The 19,899-nt window shown below is 43.1% G+C and overlaps 3 protein-coding genes and 1 long non-coding RNA gene across 4 annotated transcripts in view; all 4 read right to left on the minus strand.

Moving 5' to 3' along the window:
* The window catches only part of LOC131269491 (kinesin-like protein Klp10A), a 29,182-nt gene extending 23,876 nt beyond the window's left edge, over window positions 1-5,306 (minus strand). The window contains exons 1-3 of the mRNA XM_058271866.1: window positions 5,159-5,306; window positions 3,563-3,649; window positions 3,331-3,420 (exon numbers count right to left, since the gene is read on the minus strand). Of these exons, the coding sequence (XP_058127849.1) occupies window positions 3,331-3,379 (49 nt within the window). The 5' untranslated portion in view covers window positions 3,380-3,420; window positions 3,563-3,649; window positions 5,159-5,306. The remainder of the gene's footprint in view (window positions 1-3,330; window positions 3,421-3,562; window positions 3,650-5,158) is intronic.
* Window positions 5,307-7,402: 2,096 nt separating this feature from the next.
* On the minus strand, window positions 7,403-11,922 carry LOC131269492 (bifunctional arginine demethylase and lysyl-hydroxylase PSR). Its single transcript, XM_058271867.1, has 4 exons — window positions 11,515-11,922; window positions 10,308-10,666; window positions 9,833-10,177; window positions 7,403-9,749 (listed from the first exon to the last, which is right to left on the minus strand). Exons 1-4 carry the CDS (start codon window positions 11,585-11,587, stop codon window positions 9,315-9,317), a joined length of 1,212 nt encoding a protein of 403 aa, XP_058127850.1. The 5' UTR covers window positions 11,588-11,922; the 3' UTR covers window positions 7,403-9,314.
* Window positions 11,923-12,967: 1,045 nt separating this feature from the next.
* Window positions 12,968-15,212, minus strand: LOC131268997 (transmembrane emp24 domain-containing protein bai). Its single transcript, XM_058271306.1, has 5 exons — window positions 14,841-15,212; window positions 14,648-14,768; window positions 14,030-14,100; window positions 13,279-13,405; window positions 12,968-13,197 (listed from the first exon to the last, which is right to left on the minus strand). The coding sequence occupies exons 1-5, from the start codon at window positions 15,027-15,029 to the stop codon at window positions 13,079-13,081; spliced, it is 627 nt and encodes a 208-aa protein (XP_058127289.1). The 5' UTR covers window positions 15,030-15,212; the 3' UTR covers window positions 12,968-13,078.
* A 4,073-nt stretch (window positions 15,213-19,285) lies between these two features.
* Window positions 19,286-19,899, minus strand: LOC131269538 (uncharacterized). The gene is made up of 3 exons (XR_009179010.1): window positions 19,804-19,899; window positions 19,506-19,667; window positions 19,286-19,412 (listed from the first exon to the last, which is right to left on the minus strand). It is a non-coding gene; the product is annotated as an uncharacterized LOC131269538 (long non-coding RNA).

Raw genomic sequence — 19,899 nt, forward strand, 5'->3', positions numbered from 1 at the left:
TTGTTGATGACGGGGACGGAGAAGCAGAGAAGGGGTTATGGATTAACGGAACGGACATGGAAAATATGTGTCGGAAAATGCCTCGGAGGCAATGGAACACTTTCGACAACAGCTCGTACACAACTCTACTAGGGAGCTAGCTATCCAACACGTTGCCAATAAGAGCACGAATAATCTGGTGGTTCGTTCGATTGGGAAATCGCTCTAGGTTGCAATTCAACGGCTTTGAAAGGCAGCAGTAGTTTTGCAGGAAAAATGTTGAGCTGTAAAATAAAAGAGGTGCAGGATAGGAGAACTCACAAACGACTGGCACGAAGATCAACACTGTCAAAATGAAGTGACATGCCATTTTCTACTCATTGCTTCATGTTTAAAACTCTCTCAACTTGATCCAAATTATTAAAGAAAGGAATTATTTGATTATCGATGTATCTTTCATCTTTGGTCGTCAACAATTTTAAATCAGACACGCGTTTAGTATGGTCAAGTTTAAGCATCTCGTTTACTTATCAAAGGTAGGCACAGGTTTGATGCTATGCCCTACTGTGGCCAAAGACTTTGCTCCTGAGGAAGATGATTCGATTAATTCCAAAAATATGCGACAAAATAATCGTGTCTATCATCGACGTCGAGCGCTTTGCACAAGCACGGTCGAATAACGCAAAACATGAGATCATCGGCCGACATTTCCGGGAAATGTAACACATTGATCCAAGGGACACTTGTGCGTCGACGTGGAAAGATGCCGATAAGATATTTCGCCAGAATCGAAATAGAGTGAGAGTGTTCTTTATCAGCTGTTTGTTTCAGAATGCATCATTGGTAATTTGATTGCGTATCGTGATTCAGTCCTACCTCTTACCCCAGGGTAGGTTTGAGGAATGGTGGAGGTTAGCGGAAGATATTTGTACAAAGATATTTTGCACAAGCAAAACAAGTAGCGGTGGTGTTAAAGTGACCTTTCACGGAACAGATAAGTCAACACTCTTTTCCCTTGCGTACCGTTGTTAGGAAAACAGCAAACAAGGTGTGCATGGGCAAAACTAGCGATAACGATTCTTTTCATCTTGTTTTGGATATATCTGAAACTACATGCAGTTAAACCAGTGCTGCCCAAGCATGGAGACAAAAGAACCACATGATCATGGCTTCGTAACTTCCTCTATACCCTTTAGATTGTCGCCTACTCATCGAACGATAGAAAATCTCATGTCTAACTAGACGGTGGTGCTTCATACTGTGCATTTTCCGTTCACAGTCTTCAGACCGTCTATGAATAACAGTTTTTACCGTCTCTTGGGGATGTGATGTGCAGCAAAACTATTTCCAGCAATCAGTGACACCCGTCCCGAAGACCCCAGGTAGTGTGCGTCGTCATCGCGAGCAAAAGCGCGATGAGTCACGCAAGCGACCATCGTTGGGGCTAGCCCACTCTGCCGGCCACATCGCTGTGTGCAATCGAATACAGCGAGAGAGAGAGTGTGAGCAACGCAGATCTAGTGATCCGCGGCACCACAAACACTAGCAGCCCCGTGATCCCGGTGGTGCATTCCAAAACCGGATGAAAATGCTCGAAAACGGAGTACAAAATGTGCCTCTTCGATTGCGGGTTCAAGCGCCTCAGCGGACAGTGTTTCGAAATGGACACAGTTGCTAGATAGTCATTACGACTGGATGAATTATGCTTGTGGTACAGCTGGGAGAGAACAGCTTTGACCAATCCGTCGACCGATTAGGAGACAATAATCGTCGCAAGTACTTATGGTGCTTGCGTCGTCATACTCGGCCGCCAAAAGTCGAGCATCATCGATCGAACGAAACGCGATTGTGGACCATAAAAGGGAGCAGAGCCCGCGCCGTCCAGCTGCCCATCCGTGTCGTCCGGTATGTGGCGAGAACCGTACCGCCGCGGCCCATACTTCCTGCATTTGTAGTCCGCGTGTCGTTGTGTATGTTAGGGCACCACCTCAGGCTTCGCGCGGTGTCCAAATACAGAGGCGGTGATGAATTCTCTCAAGGACCGCGAGACCGCGAGACCGCGGGCCACAAGTCTGTGCCAATGCCAATTTTACCAGTTTTATCGGTATGTAATTGTTTGAATGCGTCTGTCTTTACAGCCGGGAGTGTAGGCAGCAAATGTAGGTGATGGTAGTCGTGCTGGTGATGCGTGAGTGAGTAGTTGTACGCAAAGGGGCCGCTCGAGAAGGCGGAGGATTTGGGCATTTGGTTTGCCAAGGTTCCTTTGTCCGGTGTTAGAGGACTACTCCAGCCAAGAAAGAAAACCACACCTGCGATACATTGTTGGAAAATCTTGCACTGAACGCCTCAGGACACGCGCCATAAGCTAGTAGCGATTTCCACCGGCATGGACATAGGCAAATGTATCGAAGTTGTTTGGGAAACTTCAGCCCAATGTTTTGGAAATCGGTAATTTGGAAACCGTCCATCTGATGACCTGCTCTACCGGCCCTATATTGGAGTGTGTGGGCTGAGCCTTCCTAGCCTTTTTGCAGACCTTGACAGTGGTTGTCAGAATGGCTACGTGCCATGCCATTTCCGGTGCAACTCTAAACAAAACAACTCGACCCGTTTTTCGAGGGATGCGAAACTGCTTGAACGTGCCCGGCATCGCTGCAAGCTGTTCCCCCCCAGGACACGGGTGCAGCCTCATTGGTACCATCCTCCTCCCCCCAAACTCGTCAGCCCACAGAGCTCCTCACGCACACAGCTGGCTTCCGAGCCGGAAGCAAACCAACACATAGAACCAGCGGAACGTTATTGGATGACATTTTTGGTTGACGGAACTGGAAAAGGAATTTAGTTGATTCCGAGTGGCCGCAATAGTCATCGGTTTCATATTTGCTACTATCATGACTCTTTCTTAAAAAACCCTCTCTTACCGCTGCTAAAACTCCCGCACGTGTACATACATCCGAAGGCGACACGCGTGGGAAGCACGTGCCAAACGTGGTAGATTTATTTGGTTGCAGTTTTGATGTTGTGCCACTCTCACGATCGCTCTCCGATTGTAAAATCTCTCTCTTACACACACACACGCTGACACAAATGCAGCTGTGTATGCGGTTGCAACTGCAAGCTCCAACTGCATCATTGATTCACAACTGCTGCAGTCCGAGAGACATTTGGATGCATTGCGACTATTTATTTAGTTTTTCAACTTCACCTAAAATGTGTCGAAACAATAAAAGCTACTTGCAGAAATGTGTGCAAGAAAATTAATACATCAATTAAATACCGTTGCAACTATTGTTTGCCAACAGCATGGTGAAAACTAGGCTAGAGAAAGGAAGAAGAATTGTCGCCACTTACCATCGCTACGCATGATGTTGATGATGCTTCCTTTTCTGAAAAACTCCATCGTGCGAAACGTCTTTCGAACGAAGCACCAAAACCAGCAGTCTTCGATTTGAAGGGGGATTGAGAAATAAAATTGTATGATTGATTGATGTTGCAGCAGGACACTTGGATTAGTTTCGACAGTCGAACATAAATGCACTCGCGCACCAACACACACGCCTGTACGATGATCACATATACTTACGAAATATAAACACAAAACAAAATTTTTAAAATAACAAAAAATATACGATTTTATTGCCCCACGAAGGCACTCTCAGCGGGGTGGTAGCTGTAATAAAACAGAAAAAAAGAAGAAATTAGCTGCCAAACATCAGAAAAAGTGTAACTGTGAATGACTGCAAAAGTCTGGAAAATGTTTTGTTTTGTTGATAAATTGCCATACTCTTGTAATTTTCCGTAATGTTGATCTTTCGAATGGACACACGAACCTGAGCTAGTCGGAGCTTCAGTGTATGCAATCCATTGCATCCCTTGAGCGAACACATAGGATATGTTTGCAAACTAAAGCATTTTACCACAGAATGGTGTATGCATTCTGATGCTCCATGCTAGTGTTGTGTATAGAGCGAACGACTGGTACCTCCAACCTCGGTCATCTTACCATGCAAAGATTCTAATTGTTCGCTCTTATTGGACTCGGTTCTTCAAAGGAATACAACATCGACAATCGACAATTCGTCGAGCGAGGCTTGCTATGCTTCATGTTCCCTTGGATATCGTTACGTTCGTTTGAGGGATGTTTGGTATGTTTCGATTGCTCGCGGAAAATTTCTCAGTCAATGAAAAAAACCGTTTTATCAATTGCGGTAAAAAAGGTAACTTTTCGTGGACATGGAAGGGTTCTTTGGAGGGATAGTTGATGGCGATCAGGTAGGTGTGTGATAATGAAACACAACCCAGATTACAGTGCTGTTTGGACACGGCAGGATACTTCGTTTCTCGCAAGGATGCCAAACAAACTGGATGATCGTTCAACTGGGTTTCCTGCTTCAATGCAGCCACCGCTGCCTGATTGATCGCTAACTCATGAGCAATCATGAACAAAACTATGCATTGTTTTAGCTGCGGTTAGGTAGAAAGAAATGCGCTTACTTTGTATTTTTCGTCTTTAACGGAATCATGGCACATTAGAACATAGAGGTGCACAGCTACTAATGTGCAGTAAGCAGCTCTCCGAAAAGTTTCCACATCCTGGGGGGTCTGGTCGGATACCAGTAAGCTACGAAGCGTATGATGTGTATGGCGGTCGGTTCCATCCTGTAGGGATGATATATTTGTGATGTTCACATCACATGCTCCAGTTCATGGCAGTCAATTCCATTTTGTAACGATGACATTTTTGTAATATTCACAACATATGGTCGGGAGCATGCCAGTTATGCCGGGGAAGTGATAACTTTGACCAAAACCTAGCCAGGAGCCGCAGCGATGCAGCATACAATGTACCGGGGTTCAGGAGCCTCCGTAACCGGGGATTACCAATTGTCATCCGTACAAGATGGTACCGTCCACCATACAAATCATATGCTCCGTAGAATGTCGATGCTGTTGTACCCGGTGTGTTATCGGTTGCGCAGGGCAACGCTAAGAAGTTTCTCACCCAAATGCCTATGTCCTCCGGGAGAAGGCTCCGATCCGATACGGCCGTATAAAGCAAAATCTTATAAGACATCTCGCAAAATTGCCACGGACGTGGACGGAACTGCTGTGCGCAAAGATGGCGCAGTCAGGCATTAAAATACCACCACCGTAAGATGGCGAACGCGTTAACATTTACAGTGCAGTGATGGGAGCCAACAACTGGATGCTTCGCTGCGGTGCAGCAGAGGCCGTCAGCACCGTGGCGCAGATCTTGGAATTTGGAGGGTCCGTCACACACACGCTATTTGCTCGACGGAAATTTTGCGGCCACCGGTTGTGTCGGGCACGGCAGAAGCACCAGCGATGCAGCATACAATGTACCGGGGTTCGGAAACCTCCGTAACCGGGGATTACCAATTGTCATCCGTACAAAATGGTACCGTCCACCATACAAATCATATGCTCCGTAGCATGTCGATGCTGTTGTACCCGGTGTGTGATCGGTTGCGCAGGGCAACGCTAAGAAACGCAAAACTATTTCCCGCAAACACACAAGCACACACGCACACCGCACACACGTATGCACACACACACAAAACACACGCACAGCTGCCATTCATGCTTGGTTTGCGGAAAAAGATTTGTCTTTACGCGAGGAAGCCAACCATCCGGCATCCAAAGATTGGAGTGCCCGTCCGCTGGCACCGCGACAGGGAGGCTGCTAGCCAATTATCGAGCGGGTTTGGATGATGTTTCCATTCCTTGCAGCAGCTACAACCAAACGCCGTTTCTCACCCAAATGCCTGTGGGAGAAGGCTCCGATCCGATACGGCCGTATAAGGCAAAATCACATAAGACATCTCGCAAAACTGCCACGGACGTGGACGGAACTGCTGTGCGCAAAGATGGCGCAGTCAGGCATTAAAATACCACCACCGTAAGATGGCGAACGCGTTAACACTTACCGTGCAGTGATGGGAGCCAACAATTGGATGCTTTGCTGCGGTGCAGCAGCGGCCGTCAGCACCGTGGCGCAGATCTTAGAATTTGGAGGGTCCGTCACACACACGCTATTTGCTCGATGGAAATTTTGCGGCCAGCGTTTGTGTCGGGCACGGCAGCAAGGACTCGTTCCTCGGTGGGAGACGAACTCCAGGCGCTACGTTGGTGTGATGGCGAACAACAAAAAAAAAGTATATGAACGTTCCGACACTGCATCCGCTACACACGGCTTGAGGCTCTTCAAGTGACTGGTGCCTGCGTGCGTCGTTCCCTATACTGTTTGATGGCAGAGGCGTTTCGAGCGGCTCGAGGTTGAAAAAACCGTTGGTCGAGCACTTTTTGACAGCGGAGTGTATTTCGAGCATGACTTCGAGCTGGAGATTTTTTAATTGCACCGTTACGCTGATTGATAAATCTGTTTTAACATTAATATTGGGTTGAATGTATAAATCAAATATAAAAGATAAAAATTGATAATAAATTGTGAATTTCTATCTCAATATAGAGACCCAGTTTTGTCTATAAACCCATGGCTTTTCTTGTGTGCTCGGCAACCAAATCAAACTGTGTCTATACCGTTTGTTTAAATTCTTGATGAACTTTAACTCTTGCAGGCGCGCTTTATCAAATTCTTTTATTTATTTTTAAATATCATAAATTACCTTTTTTTCTCATTCAAGTAGATTGATAATTTAACACGTTAACCGCCCAGCTTATTTTGTGACACTTTCCGTTTATACCGCCAAGAGAGTGCATGAAAATGAAGCACACTGGTGGACTCACACCGGCGGACTAACACTGGGGGACCGACGCTGGCCAGTGGCGGACTGACATTGGCGGACTGATCGACCGACGCGACTCATGGATTCGTCAGTCCCTAGAGACCGACGTGACTTGAATGGAAACTTCACCGTCAGTCCCCAGTACACAAATTAAAAAGAGGAATCAATATGGTAAAGACAACTAGTAAGCTAGCACAAGAAATAAAAAGGAATCAATCAGATAGTCACACAGTAAAGGGTATTTTAATACAGACTATATTGGTAATTTCATTCTTTTTCCTATTTTTAGTATTTATTTTTTCCTAGAATCTCACCTTGTGCTGTACCTCGTGAAGAGTTTTTTGTCGATTATGTTGAAAAGTTTGATTTTTTTGTTTTTTTTTGGTTTTGTTTTTTTGAACTGCAATGCGTTTTCAACTGCATCACCATCGTTGGCATATATATGCTTACTATATATGCATATATATAAAGGTGATATGCTTGCTGCAGTTGCAGGAAAGTTTGCACAATATTTACAATCTGTATGTCGAACGAAAGCACAATCGTGTACTTGATGAATTGCGCCCTTTCCACGTAATAACGTGTTCATCTCAGTGTCTGCGTTCTCCACTGGCTATGCCCACTGTTACTGCCTATAAAATCTACTCTCGTTTCGCTTCGTTTGCTTTTGCATGAGGAATTTAGCGTTCTTGGTATGGTTCCACACATATCAGTTTCCTGCGGTTTGCTTTTTTCTCTACTTAGGATTAAGATGTACCTATTATAACTGTCCCTATGTTGCTGTTAGTGCTTGCTTTTCTGTTGCTCGTTTACGTCAATTTTACTAAAGGCACAATACCACTGTATTAAATCATCCGCACATCGACCACCTTTTTGATTCAATCTCAGTCATGATGATCCTTCCTTCTTCGGCAACATTGGATGATGGTCATTTTTTCCACTACTTTTGCTACCCTGATCCCTATTTAGAGTTCAGTTCGTTAGTTTACGCAATACATTTGGCTATCTTTCCTCTTCTGACATGCTAATATTGAGATTTATTCTTTTATTAATTTTTTCTCAATGCATGGTTTGAAGTTATTATGGGGCAGTTGCATCATGCTGCAAATAATTTGATCTACTTATCGCCAATAGTCGATGGTCTGTTTGTTATACAATAATGAAGTTAATCAAACGTGATGAAACGAATGTTTTATAATACTTCTTCTAGGTTGATTTTGCTCGTTTCGAGGTTATATAGTTTCGATACTGCATTTTAAACAATTTTTTGTTTTTGACTTTAGCGATTTTAAAACAAACTCAATAGTATGACTCCTAACGCTGTGTTTGTCCGTCTTGCCTAAGTCATGAGAAAAACAGCTTTATGGAAACTGAAAGAAGAAGCATCCACTTACTAGAGTAATTTTTTTTTCACATAGTTGAGAAAACAATTATTAAAGTCAAAAGTTATTACTATACATAAACAATTTGTTTATAAAGAAAATCTTCATGGGGCTTATGTAACAATAAGCTGGTATGCAGTACACGAAAGCATATGAAATGTGCAAAGTACAGTTCGCGAAATTCTAATTGCACCGTACGATGTATGCACGCATACAAAGGACGATAACTTTTGGCAAAGACGTTTGCCGTTGTCAACTGAATGGACCGTTCATTGAGTGCTACTACAGCCTTTTTACCACCGAAGTATAGCATAGCAACATCATGCTGCTAACACTAGAAAGGATTCAAATTTCTTATTTGATCACGGCTCGGAAACGACTGAAGAATTGTTCGAACCTAAAACTACATCACAATACACGGGGCAGGTGTGACGGTAAATTTTTGAATATAAAAAGACGAAGTTATAGAGAGGCTTGAATGAACTACTACAATGTTTTAGTTTGCTGCAGCTATGGCATATTCGGTGTATGTTTTTAACCTCAACATACCGGCAAAAGTAGATATTCAACCTAACCGTTTGGGCAAATTTGACGGCAGCTTTTTATACTTTCCATATTCCTGGATGAAACATTAAAAACTGCTAAAGAAAATATTAGCCCCGACAGCAGTCTATTTTGTAACACAGTTAATAGGGTTCAAAGTGTTATTCAAAAGTTATTGAATTCATTTTTTTTCTTTAAAATAAGTCCGACCCGATCACTTATCGTGTACAAAAAAATCGTATGACATTTTTATAAGTTCATTATTACATTTCATTATTCAATAGGTGTTCGAAATTCTTATCACACCCTTTGTGTTCAACGAAAATTATTTGTTAGTAGTGAGTTAGAAGAATTTTACTCGTCGCACTAAAAATGGCCCAAAGGTGTCATTCGAGGCGATAGCAGCTGGTTTAAATAGAATTATAGGAGGAAAACGCTGCCGTGAAATTTATGCAAACGCGGCTACGAACAAGCTAAATCATATCCTCGGAACGTAATTTTATAACCCTCTTAGAAGCCCTCGATGCACGTGGGTTTAAAAAAGACGAGGATTACTAAGTTATTTCCGGGGACAGGATTTAGCTTATTCAAGTTCAGACAGAATGTCGCCGACCATGTCAAAAAACGCTAATGATCTGGGGCTTCAATGAGTAAATTCGGAAACCGAGCCGCCACCACCTCCATTCGCTTTTCTACGCTTTTTCGACTTGTGCGCCGTTAGCGATTCCTGTCCACTGTCCGTGTTGGACTCGCTGTCGCTACCGCTATCACCGTCGCTGCTAGAACTAGAAGACGACGAACTGGAGTTACTCGAACTATCCGATGCAACACCTGTACTCTGGCCGAGATCGGTCTCCGAGGCGATCTTGGCCAGGTCTGGCTCGACTAGCTGCAGCACCTTGTACCACTTGTTAGACAGCTTCGGGCGACCGCGCACCGTCTTGTGCCAGACAACTGGAAAGTTGGTACGGCTACAGAAGTTTTGCGTCACCGCGACGGTGTCGTCCAGGTTGAGCACCACATGCCACCATCCGCCCGGCACAAATACCGTTTCCCCTGGCTTTTGGAGAATTTCTAGCTGCAAAGCCGAAAAACGAAAGAAAAGGTATACCGTTCAGATTTTTTACAATTCGTATCGCCTTCACGCATTCACGAACTTACCGGTTTACAGTTCGCTGGCCAATCAGGCTGTTGCGATCGAGGATAGATCAGACTGAACCAGGTGATGGCTTCGTCACGTTGCTTGCCGCCGATCGCCCCGGTCACCTTGAGCAGTTCCTTCGGAGTGTGAGTCGGAAACAGACACCAGCGTTTGTGGCCGTGTACCAGCGCGTTCCAGGCACTTGTACCGAGCGGATCAATATGGATGCCGGTGCCGGAGCGAGCTGGGCCCATCACAAACCAGCGATATGGTGGTCTTCTCTCCTCACCCGCATGCTTGAACAGGTCATCTCGGAAGTAAATCGGAACATCGTAGTCTTCGAGCAGTTTTCTACGCCGGTGATGCTGAAATAAAGCGTAGCCAAAAGTGAATGTGAAAATTGTATTAGCGAAGCATTGCGTCGTCGAGCTACATGTGCTTAGATTTTAATGATGTACGTATCAAGAATGCAAAACTGAAACATTATGCACTTACCTCACCGAAGCTGCTATCGAATATGTACAGTGGGCTGTCGTCCGTGGTTGTTCGCATGTACGCGACGTAGTATTTCATCTTCATCTTCACACTGTAGCCGTCATTATCTTCGCCACACTTGAACTTCTGGTTGCGGTACTTTTTAGCCAATCGCTCCAGCGTCCACTTGTGCCCAGCCTTCCAGTTGTCCTGCATGCCCTCGATAACGACGGGCTTATAGTCTCGCTCAAACCGCTCGATAAACTGCTCCGGACTAACCTTGTCCACATGGATCCGCTCTACATTATCCTCAAACTTGCGGAGCGCATCGAACGTCTGATGGTAGCCCAGCTGTACCCATGCCGATTTATCGGAGAGCTCTGTAATATGCAAAAGAGTATGAATTAGAATTGGGATTTCTGGCGTTGGAAAGTAAAAGTGAAGTGCTAAGAACAGGACACAAAATGATAGGAGGGATATCCTATCCGTTAAATGGATGTTGACTCTATCCAACGGGAAAGCATGTGAAAGCGATCTAGTGCGTAAAAGGGCTCGGTTCTTAATTTATGTGCTCGATTACGTACAATTTTTACTGAGCTTAGCCTTGCTTCTCCAGGGTCTTCTTGGTGTTTAATGTTTCCCATTTGTGTGCAGAATTCAGTAGAAAAAGCTTTCGAAAGGATATTTTACACGCCTAATTGAACTCAAAAAAAAAAGTCTGAAGTGCTGATCCAGCTCTACAAAATAAACATAAACAAATAAACAGTCAGCTGACATATATCGTAGAATACAACAATTGACCCAATATTGAAGTTTTACCACTTTCATATTACAATTTTACAGAAGCTGTGTCATAAGAACAGTCATCCGGGAAGAACCATCTAGAAGCTAAACAAAAGAGCAAAATTACCACCTGAAGAGGATGACCGGCCACGAAACATCGGGAAATGTCAGAGGTACTGACGTTAGCATTTTCATGGCCTACTACCGGCCGAAGTTAGGGAGTGTAGAGGCAGGAGCGAATGAGGGGACAAAACTGTGCATAACTGTATTTTGTGATTGCAAATGTAAAGCTAACCACTGACGTGTTGCAATTAAACTGAATGAAGTTCCTGCATGATGGATGGATGGGATTACTACTTTTTATTTTGCTCAGATAAACTGTTCACATGCAAGAGTCCGATAAGCTGGTAGGTTTGCAAATTAGCTCCTTCTGAGTAAAACATACCTGGTCGGGCTTTTCGTTTCACTTCCCGGACGCGTTTTCGGGTTCGGTGGGAAAGTTTCGCTGAATCGGCCATCGGGTGGCGACGGTTTATTGGCAGCTCACTGAACGCGGGCTATGCGATATTTGTTGTACTGTTGCCTCGAGTGCAGTGGTTGATTGTTGCTGGCCTTTTAATCACAGAACTTCTACGCACGTACGCTTGATCGCTGTGTTCGTTTGGAGTGTATGTCACGGTCACCGCACCAGATCACTGGAATAACAAACGTGAACTGAACCAATGGCTTTTCAACTTATATCGGAGGATAACAGTGACTAGGAAGAACGTGGGATGATTTAGAAACAAAAATAATGCATGAAAACTAAACTAATCCACCAATCTAGTGCGTTTCAGTGCGCGCACGTCCCACGGAACGTTGCGAGTGCTTGATGCGGATCCGCTGGATGGCAGTGTGTGCCCTAGTGTTCTGCGAATCATGATTCCGAAGATTCGAAGATTCAATCCCTAGACGCATTCCAAAGATTCGAATCCCATTTGACGGATTCCAAAGGATTTACTCGATTGGGATTTGATTCAGATTTGACTCTAAACAATGTGAATCGACTCAAATTAATTTGAGTCGAATTAGTCATGTAACGAGTCGATCTAGAGACAATCGGAGCTATTAATAACTCGATTCGAGATTGTCTCGAACGCGATAATGGCGGGTTGACAGATGAATCGTCTTTTGTGCTCAAAATGAGTGGATTTTACGGGTGTCATCAATAAATGCATTTTGACGTCCAGCTTCTTGATATTTTTAAAAATGTGAAAATCCAAACCAGTAGAAAAACAAACAAGAGTACCGAGCAAAGTTAAACATGCGCGTTTCGTTGTTTCATGTTGTTTTCGCAATGTGTTTAGTAGTGTTGTGCTTAATGAATCTTTTGGTGAGATTCATTCATATGAATCTTTCACCTAAGATTCATTCAGATGGATTCATGAATCTTTGCGGATTCGAATGTTCAAAACTTAATGAATCTTTCGAAAACTTAATGAATCTTCATGAATTTTTCATGGATCTGTCAAGAATCTCCCCGATTCTTTGATAGGCGTGGACAAAAAAAAAGGGGTCCTTCAACACATTTTTGTCTGGCGACTTTCATCATTTGGTGTGTCTTTGGGATTCATGAATCTCTCGACGAAAGATTCATAAACACCTTATAAGGCAGAGATTCATTCAGATTCATGAATCTGAATCAGATTTACACAACTCTAGTGTTTAGTATTTATATTCACATTATTATCGACACTGAATAGATTTCACTTAAAACTATTTTTACACAATCCCTTTGTTACCTATATTCATATCGGTACTTCAAACATAATTAAATTAGAAAAATGGTTAAAAATAAATTGTTTATAGTATTATTTTCGTTAACACTACTTTCCGAACCAATCCATGAGAATATTGAATACGATTACTTCAGTAATTTTATCTTTATTGTGCCAAAATTAAGCTTCATCAAATTACAAATTGAACTTATAATAATAATCGAACGTTACGAAACAATGTGTTAAAGGACTTTAAATGAGCTTCTTCGCGATGAAGTATCGCCGCAAATACAGCACCTGCCATGTCGCTAGCCCCAGAAGGCAGCTCATGCTGAAAATACTGAAAAATAGTACTCGACTATTTGTTGATTCTGAAATAAGAATCAAAAGATTGATTAGTTTCGATACAGACAATCGAACATGTGCAGGCTAGTGAATTAGGACATACTCACCGTTTGTATCACGCATTTCTTCTTCACGCTTTCGCATTAATGCAAAGTCCTGCACAATAGCATCAGACAAGTCCTCCAATCTTTTGAGATCAACCTCTAAAGGTTTCAGTTTAGCTGCTTCTCCGATCTTTTCAGGTAAGTTGGGAAAGAGAATTTTATAAAACAATGTGAATGTTATTGCTTTGGGGATCATTTGGTAATAGGCAGACAAAACAAAAGACGCAACAAATTAAAACACAAACAATTGTTTTGCAGTAACACTTCTACTCGTTTTGAATACGATGGAAAAATGCTTCAACAATCTATCTTTCATAGAAAGACGTTTACATAATCAATCTAGCAATGCATTCATTACAAACAGTTGGTTTCTTGGAACAGGTCTTGTTCAATAGACGTGTTGATCATGAGACCTATCGTCATTTTATACACAATCTATTAACCTAAGCATGCGTGATTCGTGAACAGTGCAAAAGGCACTCCATTGCAAAAAAAACCATTAAAAAATTCCATTAAACTAAAAAGATGTCAACAATAAATCAAATCGCAAAAAACAGGCAAACGCTCAGATAACTTACAACATTCATAAACTGAAAATAATAGCGAATAAGGAAGATATATCATTTAAAAAGAATTGATCAGTTGTAAACATAGTATCAAAAAAGGAGGGACAAGTAAGAAAGTATTGCTTATACAATATTGATGCACAGCTAAAAGTGAAATTTGATATTCGTTTCTCGATTTTATAACTTACCCCTTCATAACTCTTTGTTTCTATGCCTTTCTTAACATCCAATGAAACTTCTTGTTCGATGCCTCGGTGCGCTGCAGAATGATTCAATCAGTAGAATATATTATTAATGGCTTTCAAGTAAATGTAGATATTAATCAGAAAGCATTTAAATTACACTGTTCTGTACTTATTCGAATGGACAAATCATCTTACAATCTTTGAATTTTATAAAATGATTATTACGACTGGGAAAAAGGCACTGTACAAATGAACAAAATTGGCCTATACATGGTTTCTGCAATTGGAAATATGAACGTATAGCATCGTACGAGTAAAAAAAAAACTAAATAAGATGTATAGATAACGTTACAAAAAAGTGGGTGTCGTTTTCGTCTTATCAAATTCATCAGCCATGTTCGAAAATGATATCTATTACATTGCACCGTTATATGCGCCATATGTCCCATCGTCCAAAAGCAGAAAACTTTAGTGATAGAAATTTGTATGCGAATAGCATTTATACTTTATCGTGATAAAATTTGAGAAATAATACTGACGCTTTTAACTACACCAGCAACTATGGAGGATATGGAACAATCACTTTGGCAACAAATACAGACATGGTATCACGGTACTTACTCGGTGGGACTTGCGAAATGAAGCAAATTTCAAACGTATCGTACACTTCCGACGTAAACGAAAATTTTCCTTTTGATATGTCCTCTTTTTGTGCCAGGATGTGTCCTTTTGTGTCGCGTACCTGCAAATTCAGTTCATCAGTATCCACAAACTGCAGGGTTGTATGCCACCGGCGGCTTTCTAGAATACTTACCACGTAGTCGATCTTTTGACCGGGCGCGTTGGTGATTTCATACTCACCGGCAACGATTTGATTGCCCTGCATTTCATCCCGCAAACACTTTTGAGTGTTTGGTGCCAACCGGAACATGATCGCCATCGTGTTCGGCACTATCGCTAGTACCAACAAGCTACCTAAAATCCGGTGCAGCGCAAACACCATTTTGCGGCGTTGTGGAGTTGCTAGGTTTAGGTTGATAGGAAACACCGGGGTGCAATCGCAATGTATAGGCAGTAGCCCGCAGCAGGCAGCCGAGTTTTTATCCTAATATTTATTGCGTTTGATACGTGGTATGTTCCTTAAATTTATTTCTACGTTTCCAGTTCTGTACGAGTGTGTTGTATGTCACCGAGAAAGTTTTTTGGTAGATGAGCTGGCCAGCAAGCTGACATTTCAGCCCGGTGAAAATAGTTATGGCATATTTGGTACAGTATCGTACACACTGCATGGAAGAGGGCAGTAAAAAAAAGTACCCATGTTATTTGGTATAATATATATTGTTTTATTTTTAAAATAAAATATTTAAAATCGTGGTAAAGATGGGGTTTGAATCGAAATTAATCAAGAGTCGCTAATTACTTACAACTCTTTTTTCGAAGTAGTATGTATGCCTATAAACAAAGGACCTAAGCTGTTGTAACTTTAAAATCCCAAAAGTTTTATTAACATTTTCGGATAATTTAGAGTTTTCTTACTTACCTAATCAAATTCTTTTTGGATAATGTGTACATGTGCAACATAACATTGTTTTTATTTTATACTCTCGTTTACCCTTATGAAAAAACAAAAAATAACTTTATACATACACTGGATCGTTGGAAGCATCCCTCTCATCAATATGCTGCATCTCAAATCGATTAAAGTTCAACACATCGTAGTTAACACCTGTTTCCCTTTCATGAATTTCTTCGTATATATGGGCCAGTGGTGCAGTATCCTGATCGTTGTTCAAGGGAGCCTCATACATGAAGGACGTACTTTTTTCGGTGATGGTATCAAACACGGTACGGTCCTTCGACAAATGGCGATAGAATGGAACATGCTGGAGTTGCCGGTATCGGTTGTAGAGTAGAAGAATGACGTGTGAGATTAGAATTCCCATAGCTACGGTTAGAATAATTACCAGCGGCCTAGAGACGTTCAACGGTTGCTTGAGCGTCATTTTAGGACCATGTTTAATAATTTCCCCATGCGGATTGCCCTTTGGAGGTATGTTCGGGACGATGTTTTCTGTAGCTTCCGGTTCAAATGAAGGTTCGGTGGTACCACCGGCACTAGTGTTTGTCAATGAACAAGGTAGTCCACGTATTGATAGGATATCGAAACGTTGCGAATATTTGAACGTGTCGAACAGGACGGGATTTGTTTGGCGGGTGTGTTGCAACCAGCGGCAATCCCAAGGGTTGGCGTCAACCTGCACATGGACTAAATTGGGCCACGGTGCAAAGTTCCCGAGGTTCAGAAAATCATTGTGGGACAGGTCCAGTACGCTTACGGAAGGTGCCACGCTAAATGCATCTAGCTGAATGTAGGTTAGCCGGTTATAGCTGAGGTCGATCGTGTCCAGGGATGGTCCGATGGCAAGCAATGAAGCTGACATATGGTGGAAGGTATTGTGGCTCAGTATCAGCTGTTGCAATATTGGTAGGTTGTCCAGTTTAACAGTATTCTCATTCAAAAGATTTTGTGACAGGTTCAGTGAAACCACCAAGGGTAAGTCACGCACGATAGCATTTGTCAGGAAACACTCGACGACTGTAATTTTGTGCAGTAGGCTGTATTCTTCCACCGCAGGCTGCAGTGCTATCCAAGGCTCCTCGTCCGACATTACCCCAGTCGAATGGATTATCCTCATTTGCCGTGGAAGGGAATTGAAGATTGACGAGATGTTTTTAACCATACTCTGTTCTAGCTCCAGCACCTGCAGTTTCTCAAGCATACCAATCGAAAAGTCGACGCCCGTACAATTCCAAATCCTTAGTCGCTGCAACTGCACGAAACCGTCCATCGAATCTCGTTCCATGGTTCCAAATTCATTGTTCTCCAGATCTAACTCCTGTAACGATCGCAAATCACGCCACCCGACCGATGAAAGGTGATTGATTCGGCTTGCGCTAATCTGCAAACGTTCGAGCTTTACGAACTGGCCGAACGTTTCGTCTGGCAATGAGCGTAGACAGTATCCGTCCAAGACTAGTAGTTTGATATTTTGGGGAAAGTGAAGGTACTGCAAACCGATGCCCACGCCACAGCATACCGCCCGCCCATCCAGCCTGTAGCTGGCTACCTTACGGAAAATATTTTGCGAATGCTCGTTGGAAAATGGAGCCAAACTGCAGTCGAAGCTGATGCTAAACTCTATCGACGGCTTCTGATAGTTGACTATGGTCGGAAGCGAACATTCCGTTGTATCTCCGCCGCAATCGAAGAGCTCCTGCTGGGAAGGTGTTACTACTAAGCTTGTGCTGCTTTCGTACCACTGGTCCTCCGCTGGCTGGCGGGATATTGTAGCTGTACGTTTCACCACAAACAGTTGCGATGCCAGTACGAGCATCATTATAACTCCCATTGCTGGGCGGTAAACATCGGCACCGTGTCCCTCACGGACCGAAAGCGTTTCAATGACTACTTGTGGTCCGGCTTGAAGCTACATTCCATTCCGTTCAATGCCAAAACCTTTCCTGGAACATCTTTGCACTGTTTACATTAGCGAAGATTCGGCGTACTACAAAAGGTACGAAAATCCGTGAATCAGTTAAAACAGTGCAGAACGATCGAGTGTTCCTCGGTAGGCGATCGATTTCTGCACGTGATGCGCATGTCGAATGCCGCCTAAATGAACGGCGAATCGGGCATGCGCCTCAGCGGTACGAGGAAGAACCACGATCAGGTACGAAGCAACTTTTACACCCTCAACGACACGTACTTATTAATCGTTTGGATACTCACCCACTTGCTTGAATTGTTTGAATGACAAAATAGAACGAAATTCAGCAAGTTGCACCACGATTTAGTGAAATCGTGGGAGGTAACATTTTATAAAAATGAATAAACGTATGCTGCCTATTTTTCCAATTTTGACAGCAAACTGTTGTCATGCATAGACATTTGAATCAACACAATAAATCAGGGAGTTTTTATCATAGTTCTATAAAGCAGATAAAATGTAAGTCCCAGTCGGTCAACCAGGGACAAACACACCACGGATATGCCCGGAACCGTGGGTGACAAAAAGATACATTGTCATCAACTAATAACACGCTCCATCACAGCAAAGCTGTGATGATACTGATAATGTCTGCCGGATTACGAATACGGCGGTACATGGGCTCACATGGCAGATTGAGCGTGTTCCACATTTCTACCCAGCGGCTTGCATGACGTCAGACAATAAGGGGCACGGAAAAGAAAAACGACTGATAACAAGAGTGTGGCAGGATCTTACCAGGTGACCCAGTGGGCTTCATGTGTTGTTAAAGGCAAATCGGTTGAAACAATATTTTTCATTCAAACACAGCACAGAGCCTTTAATGTTAATTATTATTTATGTCGCATGTACTCAACACAATACAACCGTAGAGGAAATAATATCATAAGCGTGCGGCCATATTTGGTGACATTCGACCATGCATGGTTAAGGGTTCTCCAACGCCTGGCGTGCTGGCCTGGTAAGTGTTTCAAAATAAGCAAGAAAAAATAATCCCGGGTTTGGTAGTAAGCTGTACCGTGGCCGAATGATACGCCGAAAAGAATCCCGTAGGTTCCATGGATTGCGCGTGTGTGCGGCACATGTATGCCCCGTACTGGGCCTGTCTTCGTTATCTGCACTGATAACAGCGTCTCAACCACCTCTCTACAGGACTTTGTAAGTCCTGTCCTATACTCTCTGCAAATGGCGCTTTCCGGTGTACTTCCCTTTGCCCGTACACTTTCTCTGTTCCTCAGCAGCTCTTCTCCCTTCCTCCTCTTCAGGGGGATCTGGCATTGGATCAAAGCGTTGGGAAGTGGTTGACGCAATTGCGCACCACACGTTGCTCACGGGTTCAAAGTCTACCGATTTCTCGGCGACAGACGTTGTTGACGTGCTGGCCGTTCTTCTGACGATTTGTCTAGCGCAAAACCACCACAAGGATGGCGCGCTTACGCCGATGAAACATGAAAATACGCAAGGTGTACCATTGTTGGATCATTTCGTTACCGTACCACCATCGGGCGGTGATTCACACTTTATTTTGATTTGCTTCGAATAATTTGTGGTGGAATGTTTAAGCTTGACGTTCCACAGTTGTTAAGTGCAAACAGTGTCCCCGGACAACATCACAAACACATTCTCTCTAGTCGAAGAATATGTTTAAAGTTCCATTTGTCTATTGTTGCAAATATGTTCGGAAGACAGTGAACGACAATTTCGAGCAGTTCACTTGATCTGATCTTGTCTAAGGCACAACTTCTGCGATTTGAATATTGCTCCGGTGATCCGATTTAAAATGGGCCCCGTTCGCGTTGCGAGGCATATCCTTGTATTCGCAACCACGTGTGACCCCGCTGCAAACATCACCTACACGTGAGAATAGCGACGTTAGGTAAAGGGTACAAATTTATTTAGATTGATTTCAATTGAAGCTCGCAGTACGTCACGTTGTTGTCAGTCCTGCTAGCCATAGGCCGGCATGCTGTTGGTGAGAAAATCCAGTTTGCTTCCAGACGCCCAACCAGTAATCGAAGCTAATTTAAATTTATGAATGCCATTCAAATTATAGGCATAGGGTACGAAGCGGCTCCATCGCGCAGAGAAAGAAGCTGCCAATGGGATTGACTGTGTACTCGTGGTTAAAAACAGTGAAGGGAAGAAAAAAACTGAGCAAGATGAATAAATATTCCCAAAAGATGCATACAAATGACAATCACAAATTTAAAACACAATATACAGAGCTACCAGCCACAACTCCGGTTGCGATTGTAGAGCGGAGGAACATGCAACAACTGATAATTGCTGGTAGAAATGTAACACACGGAGAGTGGCCTTATCCGC

The sequence above is a fragment of the Anopheles coustani genome, chromosome X (genome assembly GCF_943734705.1).
Source record: "Anopheles coustani chromosome X, idAnoCousDA_361_x.2, whole genome shotgun sequence".
Classification (NCBI taxonomy): Eukaryota; Metazoa; Arthropoda; class Insecta; order Diptera; family Culicidae; genus Anopheles; species Anopheles coustani.